Source organism: Ursus arctos, unplaced genomic scaffold (genome assembly GCF_023065955.2).
Source record: "Ursus arctos isolate Adak ecotype North America unplaced genomic scaffold, UrsArc2.0 scaffold_27, whole genome shotgun sequence".
Lineage (NCBI taxonomy): Eukaryota > Metazoa > Chordata > Mammalia > Carnivora > Ursidae > Ursus > Ursus arctos.
The window spans coordinates 24,863,932-24,876,879 of NW_026622952.1; the positions used below are offsets into that span (position 1 = coordinate 24,863,932).

The following is a 12,948-nucleotide window of genomic DNA, read 5'->3' on the forward strand; positions in this document are numbered from 1 at the left end:
CTGTCATGGCATTCCCGCAGGATCTCTCAGGATGCTCTTCCTCCAAACACGAGTACGTAGAAGTAGGACTAAGCATCAGTAAGAAAAAAATGTAAATAGGGACCAACATTAACCCCAGCCAAAAACAATTCAGTTTACCCCTCAGAATTTTCAGAGATCTTTTACGTGTGTGATCGGCAGCACTGGATTTTCTACAATGAATGAATTGACATGTGTAAACTCTCTGTAGGGGGGAAGATTGTCAAGCCAAAAGGAGAGAGAAAAAACATGTTTATTTTATCCACTCAAGTTATCCTTGAGCATGTATTGACATTAATGACCCCATTCTCTCTGTCTCTCACACACACATACACAAGCCAGATTGTATTTTTATAACTTTCAGCTAAAAGATGAAGATGAAAATCTCAGCTAACCTTTGTAGTGATCACTTGAGCATCTATGAACTTCAGGTCTTGAGTCTTCTGACGTTCCCAGGAGCTTTGATGGCGGCATGAAGACTGTTGACACGCATGAGCAAAAAGCAACTCAAATGATGAAATGCTGTACAATATAACTATATATATACACGTATATATGTGTGTATATATCTGTATATATACACACACACGCATCGGTAGGTTTACATTTAGAGATATTTTGGAAGGTCTATTGAGTATGAAGACATTAAAATATTAAGGTCACCAAAAGTTAACTAGAATTTACCATATAGGTACAAGTCTCAGAAAAAAACTAAAGAAGACATGTTTGTCTTTTTTGTCTTTTGAAAGTTCTTTAACTCCTCCAGCTCAAGCTCCAGATTCTCAACATTTAAAGCAGGCTGGTGACAGTCCTCGCAGAGGCGTCATGGACAGCAGAACTGAAGCCCACAGCCGCCCCTGGCTCAGTGCCCGGTACAGAACAGAGCCTGGATTCATCTGGGCACGTCCTGCAGTTAGCTTGGGATGACTGAGTGGTTATTACAGGGCAGATGAAGCCCTTGGCATTCATCCATCAGGACTTTTCCAGGGACGGTGCACTCTTCAGTCAGGAAGCTCGGTGCGAGGCCAGGACCTGTCTTCCCAGCCAGTCTGCTGTTACCAGGATAGAAAGGCACTTAGTTTGCATGCCCCAAATCAGTCTTCCCAAGAAGCCACCTCCTCTCATCACTTCCTAACCATATTGTGATTTCATGTCAACAGGATTTAAGTACAAAGGTTGAAAATGACCTCAACTTTTCCTGAGTCAAAGTCTTTGTTCAGTACTATAATCCAGAGGGGGAGAGGGGGAAGATGCAAAGAAAAATAATGCTGTATTTTTTAACCTAAAGGAAAGTAATTCAATAGCAATTCTTCAGTAACATGTGGTTAAAAAAAGAAATATATTTTCATTAAATAGGAGTTTTTCTTATTTTTCTATGCTCTTTCATTATTAACTGATAATTGTTACTGTGGTAATCATTTTTATGATGTATCATTATTAATATTAACTTGATAACTAACTAATAACTTGGTCATTGGTCAATCTGTGAATACTTTTTTGAGCCTTTCTTGTACACCAGGCACCATTCTAGGCAGCAAATAAAATGAGTAAGCAACCAAACGAACAGAAGATTAGGATTCTTGCCCTCATGGAGCTGACATTTATTTCTTCCACAGAGAAGCCACGGGAAGCTTGTTTTGACCCTGGAAATATAATGAACGGGACAAGAATTGGCACAGACTTCAAGCTTGGCTCAACTGTCACTTACCAGTGTGACTCTGGCTACAAGATTGTGGACCCCTCGTCCATCACGTGTGTGATCGGCACGGACGGAAAACCTGCCTGGAGCCAAGCCTTGCCTTCCTGCAATGGTATGCGTGGATTCTGTTTCCCTTCAATAATCCTTTTATTTTGGAATGTCCAATCTCATTTTAAAACACTGTCACACTTCAGTGCTCTATTACTCTAACCAGTGGTTGGATCGGGGTCGGATCTCCTAAGCACTACTGGGCACCAAGAACTTCACGTTCCTCCATCATTTAATGGAACTAGTGTATGGGCCATTGTCATGGGCTTCCAGAAGGGGTTACATTTTTCTCTCAGTTAGATAATTTGGCATTTTAATGTTCTGTTTGCATATTCTAGGCACAAAGTACAGAAGAGGCACCAACTGCCAGTGTCTAGGTGCACTCTCTCCGTTTCTGTCTCTGTCTCTCTGTCACTGTCTCTGTCTTTTTGTCTCTCTGTGTCTCTCCTTCTCTGTCTCTCTCTCCATATATAGAGTTATGTGTCATTTTCCCCCAAAGTATCAGTTGTTGTAATTCTTTATATGGGCATTAAAAGAATAAAGCCGCATATTAAAAGGTGCAACCATCCTTCACGGACAGAGCTATGCTGCAGTGAGAGCAGCCTGGTGGCAGATGCCCCTGGCTGTGCAGTGACAGGGAGGTGGACCGCGATTTCCGGGTCACTGGCCGTGCTCTTTTTGTGACTCTAGTCGCTGGTTTCCTCGGAGTCTCCAGCCAAAACTCCTCCAACTGTAGACGGATGACTTGTGTCCTGTACTCTGAGAATGACACACATTAAGAAGAAGATGGTAAAACCCCATGAGTCTTGGCAGAAAAAACAAAAACAAAAACAAAGCCTATTTCCAAGTTATTTTGGGATGAACTCAAGGACCAATTTAGTTAGATATATTGAAGTTACCCAAAACTTTCCTCTCCCCCCCGGACAGCTCACAATGTTACTAGTACCTTCCGACCAAAGAGATGAAATTGAAAAGTTAGCACACAAAAATTAAAGCAAACAAAACCAACCAACCAACAGAATGCCCTTAGTTGTACTGTGCCTTCTGTGCTTCTGCGTTTAGGGACCTGAGAGCTTTTTGGTTAAGGAAGCCTGCCTTGCAGGATCCAGCACTCGTTTCTGGCACACAGGAAGCACGTCGCAGAGGGTTCTGGAGGAGATGAATAAATCAGTGAATGGCTAAAAGTAATTTTTAATGGAAAATCTGCAAGAAAGAAAGAAAGAACGAAATAAAGAAAGATCTGCAACCTGTTAAATCTTCCTAATCTTACACATTCTAATAATAAAAGTAAAAAATAGAATCCTTGATGCTTCTCAGATTTCCGGGGGTCTGGAAGAACAGCGGGTTCTGAGAAGGCGAGTTAAATGTGCTGCGGGCGCCAAGCATGATGCATGTGTCCATGACGTTTTTCATTAATGTCTGAACTTAACTGGTAAGGTTTGAGTCAGCAGCATTATACTGTCTTCTGTGGCGCATAGAAAGAAGGCCATCCTAATATATTTACTTCAAAGTATGTGTCAGGTCCCGTGGGTTTTCCTCACTGCAAATCTACACTCCCCCGACTGCCTCTGCCCGGGGCCGGGGGTGGTTTGCCTGCCTGCACTATTCCCTCCCAGAGGAAAAGCCACAGACATGGAGTCCAGTTCCGGACCAACTGTTAAGTCCATGGGCGAGGTGAAAAAGTGGCCCGGTGTCCGTGGACCTCCACGTCCCCTCTAGAGGGGACAGCTTACACCGTCCACGGGGTTATGCTAATGATCACATGGAAATGTAGCTATAAAAGACTTAAAAATCCACATATATGTATATAATAAATGCTGTAGGAACTTAATATAAATTCCATCTTATATTAATTACATTTAAAGTGCAAGTACCCTTTATAAAATATAAATAATGCCCTATAGATAAAATAAAATGACCAAGAACCTCATAGATTTGGAAGGGACTGAGAAAGATCACTTATCCCAAATTCTTAAAAAGTAATCTAAAACTTCTGTTTCAATGCTTGCTGTTATTTTTTTACATTTGAAAGTTTGAAAATCACTTGTTATATATGTAAATTACTCTTTATATATATGTATATATACACACACATATACAGATCTATATATATAAATGGAAATAAACCTATAAACATATAATAAAAAGGTATATTATTTATATTGTTAGTAATACATAAACACATAAACATATAATATATATTATAATATATATTAAATATATGTTATATTTAAATAAATACTTTAGGAAAAAGTAAATATATTAGGCAAAATAAAAAATTGAATATATATATTAAATGTAAGTGTAATATATGTGCATCATGTACATGATACATGTACACATATATGTAAAAAATACTATGCATATATAAAAAGCAAATTTATAAGGGAATTTTATAGATTTTTAGCTCTAGGCAGTGTAACTGATTTTTGTATTTTAAATCATGATCAGAAAGATACGTTTATGAATCCATGTCTTCCATGGATCTATTTTTTCAGATTTTATTTATTTATTAGAGAGAGAAAGAGAGACAGAGCATGAGCGTGAGCAGGGAGGAGGGGCTGACTCCTTGGCTGAGCGAGGAGCCCGATGTGGGACTCAAACCCAGGACCCTGCATGTAACTATTGAGCACATAATCCCAGTATCTCCAATGTATTTACGCACACTGAGACTCCCAGCAGATATACCACATAAATAATGTACCAACATAAACATTAAAAAGATATAACTTTGGATAAAAATTCTAATATCTATGTTCTTCTATTCCACTGAATGCTCTGTACATCCCAAGTGTGTCCCTACCCTCTCAGACATCTCTATAGAGGTTATATGTGGGGATCAGAGTAAAACTAAGAAAGAAGATGAGTTTTAGACTTTATTTAGTAATAATGCCGGAGGGATTAAATTTGAAACTTAAATACAATTTGAACTTGTGAGGGGAATGATGATAAATAGTTTAGCTGAAGAATAACATAAATAAATGAAGTCACATTTGGATACTAGATATATAAGCAAATTTAAAATTAGAGACAATTTATTTTTCCGTATTTGAAGACGTATATACACAGTTTCTATTTACCAGACCTATAAACACAGTTTCTATTTACCAGTCCTTAAAGTGCATGAAACACGTAAATTTTTATTTATGCTATTTATTTACATTTCAATAAAACTCAAAATCCTGAATCATTAAACCAGAAATTATCTCCCGCATTGTTTATTTTGGACCTGTCATGGAGAAAAGCACATTTTGTGCGTGAATCAGTATCTGTCGATCATTCAGATGACCCACCAAATCAGGGGACTTCTGCTACATTTTAAACATTTCGATAGCTCATATGTTAGGGAATGCAGTCAGTGCCTTTCAGACTAGTTTGTTTTAAATGTAGGATATGATTTTTTTTCTTGGTGATTCATCTGTTGTCTCCAGTTTTTCTTCACTGAAACTTACTATAAAGTCAGACTGAAATGGAACCACCCTATGTCCCCTTTCATGGGGTTGGACGTTTGCTGTGTTGTTTTCCGTTTAAATTCAACTCACTTGTATTTTGTTGCCTTTACATAGGAGACATATATTCCAGTTAACCAGGTGGATGAGTACGTTTCTTGTGACCATCTGCAATGATGCCATTGCAACTCTGTATTCATTTAGGAAATGATCTGTTTAAGACATTGATTACCCAAGAGTAAGCACCATGTATCTATTTTTCTTTTCTCACATTAACATAAAATAATTTCTGTTATGGAAAAGCCCACGCCCATCTATTTCTTACATCAACACACTTATACAGACAGAATAATTATTCAGAATGAAATGAAAATTCTCCACATATTTTTATCAATTTCACAAATGTTTGATTGTGTTTGAAACACACAGTTTGGATGCTTATCTTTAGTATCTGAGGAAGAGCATGTTACATAACACAATTTATCAAGGCAACAGTGGACCTAAAATATCAGGTTTATTTCCTTTCATTTTTTTAAAGGTTTTCTGTTATCATAAAATAATACTCTTTCATTCTATCCTTGAACAAAATAAATCTTTGTAGTTATTCTTTCACAAATTCATCAGATGGTGTCCTTGATAAGACAGAAGTCTATCTGATAATTTGGGCATCCAAATGTTACCCCAGTGATGATTTACTTGTATTTTTTATTTATACTTGTGGCTTAAAATTCGAACTGGATGAGTTTTTTAGATGATAAAGGATATTTGCACAATTATCTGCTTGAATTTTATATGGCTGAGAGATGATAAATTTCTATTCTTTATTGGTACCTACTTAAATTTTGAACTTCAAGCTTCTAAGGAAAAAAAAAACAGTCATGAGATAACCCAATTACACTTATATGGATGAGGTTGAAAAAAAAAAAATTAAGTGATGCCTTTAAACTAGTAGAATGAGTCACCCAACATTCCATGTAAAGCCTGCAGCTTAGGAGTTTAACTCATATCCAGAAGTTAAAATTTTTCTATTTAGAATTATAAAAATGTCAATGGAAGTGCACTGAAATGTTATTATTATTCTGAATTAAGGCATCAACATGAAGACCACACTTAGTATAGTTAGATAAAACCTCTAGGGGGCGCCTGGGTGGCACAGCGATTAAGCGTCTGCCTTCGGCTCAGGGCGTGATCCCGGCGTTATGGGATCGAGCCCCACATCAGGCTCTTCCGCTGGAAGCCTGCTTCTTCCTCTCCCACTCCCCCTGCTTGTTTTCCCTCTCTCGCTGGCTGTCTCTATCGCTGTCGAATAAATAAATAAAATCTTAAAAAAAAAAAAAAGATAAAACCTCTAGGAGCTGATCCCAAATCGATCAAAGGTTTTGGATGATTAAGCTATTTTCCTTTGGCGCTTAGAATAAGATGTAAGTTTCAGACGCCACTGTAAGGTACGGCTTCGAAATCTCGCAAATCATGAATGAGGTGCTTTGAAGTTCGGGTCAATATATTCCAAGGAGCTTGGCTAATTTTGGAGAATGCCCATCAATTAGGACTTCACAATGTGCTGATTAACATTCAAAAGAGTCAATATATTATCTTTGATTTCTGCCCTCTTTTAGTGCTTGAAAACTCTATCAAGAAGAATAAGTTGTAGAAATACAGACTTTCCCAAACACTGAACATGAGTCTGACTTCAGGTCCGTGACGGTGTATCTGGGATGAGGAGCAGTGGTCAGGCAGCAGGTGGCCGAGGTGCAGGACCTAAACCATTCAGTGGCCCCTGTTCCTGGCTTGCTCCGCAGACTGGGGCCTCTTCTTAAATGAAATGGGAGGGACAGAAGTATGGACAGTTTAAAACACTGGAAATCATGAGACTGGGATTCAATTGAATGTCTGTTTTAAGATGCTTACAGAGAGTATTTTGAACTTCTGTGCAGCAGTGTTTTCTCAGAGAAAGCAATGCACGATTGAATAAAATGATCAGAAGGAAAATAAAGACACACACACGCCCCGAGCTCTGCATGTAGCACCCCATCCTTGTATCTGTCCTGACTTCCTAGTTAGGAATTAATTCTTTTTTAACCCAAACTTACTGGAAAAGACTCCGGCACATTAGTAATTCTACCTGTTATTCTTGAACCAAATCTATGAGATGAAAAGTTAAAGCAACAACCAAACACTAAAAGCAAACATTATTTTTTCTAAGTACCATAGTAACATAAAAATCAGTAGAAAACTAAAATTATCCTTGTAGGTCTTAAATTAATCGGATGACCGGTACCAACCAGAAAATTCTGGTGAGATGCAGTAATCCAAGAATTTGTCTGTGTTGAACTGGTTAGTTTGTTACAGCTGTTTTCATGATGATTTCAGCCTGAGAGGTGTCCTAAAATCATAGGCCGGTGATGGGCATTAAGGAGGGCACGTATTGCCCGGAGCGCTGGGTGTTATATGCAAGTAATGAATCATGGAACACTACATCAAAAACTAAGGATATACTGTATGGCGACTAACATAACATAATAAAAATTATTATTAGAAAATAATAATAAAAATAAAATCATCGTAGGTTTTCCTCCTAAGCTGAGTTCTCTTTATTCAAACCTGGAAACTCTCTTTTTCTTTTTCCCTCACTTGGGATAGCAATGTTAAGTAGTTTCTCACTTTGCTACTTTGTTCTATTTCTGAACGATGGTGGAGCGGCTCAGTTGCTCAGAGCTTTTCAACCTCAGCGGACCCTCCCTCGCGGGGAAGGCACTGCCCATGACCTTTGCTTCATTTCACCTGCAGCTCCCTGCGGAGGCCAGTACACGGGATCTGAAGGAGTCGTGTTGTCACCCAACTACCCTCATAATTACACAGCCGGTCAGATATGCCTCTACTCCATCACAGTACCCAAGGAGTTTGGTAAGTTGGCTTTTCAGGGTTGTATTCATCATTCAGGGTCATATTTGTTTCATCATTGATCTTACTGTCATTTTATAAACATATTTCAGCTCTTGATATAATAATATACAAGAAGATGAGTTGTATTAAAGCAGCAGGTTTTCTAAAGGTATAGACTATCCACTACAATTCTTTCATCAATGTGATATAAAATGTTTAAATGTTCTTCTAAGATGGTGATCCAGCATAATCAGAGACAATGTGTGGCTTCGCTCCTTCTTTTGTTAGAAAGCATTTTTTTTCCCCAAGGGAGGATCGCCAAGTAAGGTGAGCTAGGGGGACGCTGTATAAAAATTTGTGCGTAATTCTGTGATCCTATTATGACGGAAATCACTGGATCACTGAATTCTGTTTTGAGAGATTAGAGACGCAAAAGCAGGCAGAGCCCCCATGTGACTCAACATCTAACTTGCAAATTTCCCTCGTAAACTTTGCTTCCAGTCTGAGCCAGCTTTCCAAATGGCTTCATTTCTAGAAGGGCCTTCCTGGGCGGGGGGGGGGAGGGCGTCCTGCCCTCGGTTTACCCAAAGCTGGATTCCCACACCTCCAATCTCACTCTTGACTACGGATATGTCTTATGATTTCTTTTCTGGAGTAAACCAGATAGAAACATTTATAGCTTTATAGCCTAGATTCCTTTTCTTTTTTTTAATAGTAAAATTTAAAACCTTACATAGTCAAGGTGTTTTTGTTCTTTGCATTCAAAATAGCAGCCACCTACTCTTAGACAGACATAAAGCAAAATTATAAACATTCTCAGGTTAGAATCTGTTTGAGGGAAAACATTTTAAAAAGTACAGTTGTGTGACGAGAAAGTTAATTGCTGGGTAAGAAAGTGGCATGTGGGAGACAAATGGTTTCTGTGAATTTCTATTATTTATGATTCACAGGTCTCTTAAAGCTAATGAAAACATCTGCCCAGCTCTGACTTCGGCCTTAGGGGTAGTTTAGATCTTGGCCCCTTCGTCAACTGTGCGACGTAACTCGCTTGGTATCTGAAGCCATACCACTTAGCATCTACCCTGGGCCAGTTCTCAAGAGTAATGGGGTTTTGGGGGGTGGGCCTTTCTTGTAGGATCTTGCTCTGTTAGGAAGAGATGGTAATCTGAACATCAGCATGACGGATGTGTTCCTGGAGACCAGGGCAGAGGGACCAGCTTCCCAACAGGCAAAGGGCAGATTCACTTACTCTGAGAATGAACGGCACCTGTTACTCTCATTTAAAAATTGAGAGGGATTCTGAGTATTTACTTTGTTATAATAAACAGACGAGAAAACTTAGAAGAGCTGCTAATTCTCACTCTTTATGCTGGACCAATTCCTCTAAACTAATGTCACTTATTTGGCCCCAGTTAATTCATTTTTTCCACCTAAGTGCTCCACAGCATTCTCCAGTTACTTTCCCATGAATATTCCTTTTACGTTTGTTCATAGACACGTGACAGAGTATATTTATCACAATGGAATAGAGCAGCCATATTCTATGATTTTGGTTTATTTCAAAATGTATTGAATTGTCACAACACAATTCATGATTTTTCAGCAGAAAAAAATGGTCACACCTCTATCCTAAATATTGATCATCGTTTCCCAATCTGAAATGTGTAATGATATACATTTATCACTTCTATCCAGGCAGAAAATTTTAATTTAAAATTAAAATAGTTATACAGAATATTTAATGAAAATCTATACTGTCTTTTCTTGTACTTTCTTCTCTTCCTTACTCTTTCCTGGGAAATTAATTAATTCAATAATTAATTCAACAACTGTCATAAGGGCCAAGATGAATAAAACATAGTCTGTGCCCATGAAATGCCCACATTTAAATCCCATGTCAGCGCATGGGGTGAGCCTTACAAGGTAGGAAGGGGCACAAGTGTGGTGAACACAGCTCCAAATGGGAAGGACATTTGAGGCCGGCCTTCAGACACTCCAGTCCTCTCCCTATTTTCATCCAAAAGCATTACCAATGTATCCTTTCTAAAACAAAACTCTGATCATGGAAACACCATGATAGACATCTTTCACTCACTTATTTGCCCACGAGGAAACCCCACATGTTCAGATGTGACCTTCCAGGCCCTGAAGTCTCAGGCTGCCATGGCCTTTGCTCCCCAATTCCCTCTTCTTCCCCTTCCTCACTGAGCGCCTGCCAAACTGGACCAATGGCCACATTAGTCACCTGCAGAATCGTGCTCTTAATGTTCACAGGCTGAAAGAAATACCTTGCATTTCATTCATACACACGGAGGGTTTCAATTCTCCCGCTTAAGGACTAGTGACTCTGCTGTCTCCCCCAGTGGACATGGACGCCCCCACAGCTAGAAACAGCTGCCCCATGGCTCACATTCTACGGCCCTTTATCATTCCCATCATGGTCACGTCTAGCTGTGGCGTCCACAGCAGTGAGCCCTGGTGGCTCTTTGGGGAGGAACCCATCAGGGGCCTGAACTCAGCCCAGACAGCTCACCAAAGAAAACTCATGCCTGCTGATGTGAAGACCCTGAATCTCTCTACCCATTGTGGGGAGCACTGCACATGGTGTGTGGCAGATCTGGGACCATGTTTCTATCCTGGTCATCTTCAGATTCTATCATAAAGTGGATGCTTTCTAAAAGTTTCTTAAAATAAATAAATTATGAATTAATTAATTAATTAAATCAAAGCTTCTTGAAATTGTGTGCATATAATTCACTTTTATACGATTGAAAAGACCCAAGCATCCTGCTTCCAACATGATGAAGATTTATTTTGGGGGGTGGGGGCTGTGAACAAAGGCATTGTGGGAGTCAGAACCATGTTGAAATCATAAAGTTCTCTTCCTCTTTCTAATTCTTTGTTTTAGAACACTTCACGCACAGGGAAAGTCCTCCTTGCTCCCATGCTTCCTTTAATTATTTCTCTTTAGGAAACTATAAAGGAAATGTAAAATCTTAAAATATACGTATATAGGTATGCATATATTCTATTACATGTATATTACATGTGAGGCATAGTACACATATATGTCTATACGTAATACACGTACTAATAGAGCAAATGGCACATGTAGAATACAGTACACACACGAGCTGTGACAGTTAGATCCCCTCCGTTTTGCCAACACTCACATTAATTCATTCATTAGAATTCTGACTTGTATAACTGATACGCCCACATCAATTTCTTGTTCAGGATGATTTAGAATGATTCTAGCTTAAACCTTAGGCATAAATAAGAATTAGTTGGTCCTGGCTTATGCGTTAAATCACAAGTGTTTCTAAATAGTGTAAAGGCCCTTTTGTCAATTCGAGTACAAGATAATTTATGAAGTTTGAAGTAGTGAAACGCACAGCTGTGTTCTCCTTGGAGGAGGTGTGTTCTTGCTACTGATATTGCCTGTGAGATAAATAAAGTTGTGCAGTGCAGTAACAATAGACAATTTCTATAATATGTTTCTGACTTGTGTATAAATTGCAATAAGTTCTTATGAATTTGGCCTTATAATAATCCTAAGCAGAGAATTTTAAATTCTTTGTGAAATTGGCATGTTTTTAGTTTTATTTTTTTTGGCTTTGTTTTTAAAACCAACCAACAGGTATCCTGATCCCTGTACCCATAAAATGTCATTAACTGCTCTTAGATAGATGGAGCAGCTTTGTGGCTATTCTTCTATTGTCCCAATGTAGTACTGAAAAAAATTAATATTCAAACAATATAAGGAATGGTATTTGTATTCTTTTTATTAAGTATGAAGTCATCAAGAGGCGAAATAAAATTGTTTAAGCAACTAAAAACTCTTAGAAACCAGAGAAAACCAGTTAAAGATTTTCTACAGGACTCTTAGGATTATGATCTTTGGAGAAATCAATAAATAGTTAGCACAACCGCAATCTCCGTGTCTTTATTTTTGAAAAAGCACACCGTGCCAACCCACCCCCTTTATTTTGCAGTGGTGTTTGGACAATTTGCCTATTTCCAGACGGCACTGAACGATTTGGCAGAATTATTTGATGGAACACACCCACAAGCCAGACTTCTCAGCTCGCTCTCTGGGTCACATTCAGGTAAACACTCAATGAGTTTTGTCCTGAATTTTATTTAGACAGCCAGAATGATTAAATTTGAACTTGTCATTTTTTTTCTTTTTAATGAAAGAGAAATGCAATCATCTTTGAATTTGCTCACTTGTTTAATAAAACCTTATTTTTGATGGAAAATTTCAACCGTATTTTTATCCCACATATAAAACCACTGACCTTTATCATTTTACTTATTAAGGTTCAGGAAAATATAATATCCATCTCAATAACAAAGGCAAATATCAGAGAAAGAAGGGGTAATAAACTATCTGGTGTGTTCTATTTTCTCTTCTATGTCTCATGATCTTCCTGGAGATAAACAGTATCAATATTGTGGTCTAAATCATTGCAAGCCTTAAATACATCCCTGTAGAGACTCATGACACTCATACATGCATATGTATATGTACACATGTGTACACACAGGCATGCATGAGTGGGTACGTATGTATGCATGGAAACATGTGGGGCTTCATAAAACATGGGATGTTACTTCACAGCTCAGTCTTTTTGCCATACTCATAAAAAATCACAAGTGGAGCCTTCGCCTCAAAAAATATGAATATACACCAAAAGTAATTAGATTTAGTGCTGAATAGTACTCACTTGATCAATGCAGCCTAATTTATTTAGCCCCTCATGGATTTGAACCTCATACAAACTGCGAGGTTGGTACCACTTTTGTGTTTTCATCCTTTACCGAAGTACAGTCAAGGCACATAGGTGT

At 38.4% G+C, this 12,948-nt stretch overlaps 1 protein-coding gene across 1 annotated transcript in view; it reads left to right on the forward strand.

Annotated features, from left to right (window-relative positions):
* Positions 1 to 12,948, forward strand: part of CSMD1 (CUB and Sushi multiple domains 1) — a 1,583,970-nt gene that overhangs the window by 1,330,143 nt on the left and 240,879 nt on the right. Inside the window, exons 30-32 of the mRNA XM_048226225.2 lie at positions 1,635 to 1,829; positions 8,002 to 8,118; positions 12,093 to 12,206. Of these exons, the coding sequence (XP_048082182.1) occupies positions 1,635 to 1,829; positions 8,002 to 8,118; positions 12,093 to 12,206 (426 nt within the window). The remainder of the gene's footprint in view (positions 1 to 1,634; positions 1,830 to 8,001; positions 8,119 to 12,092; positions 12,207 to 12,948) is intronic.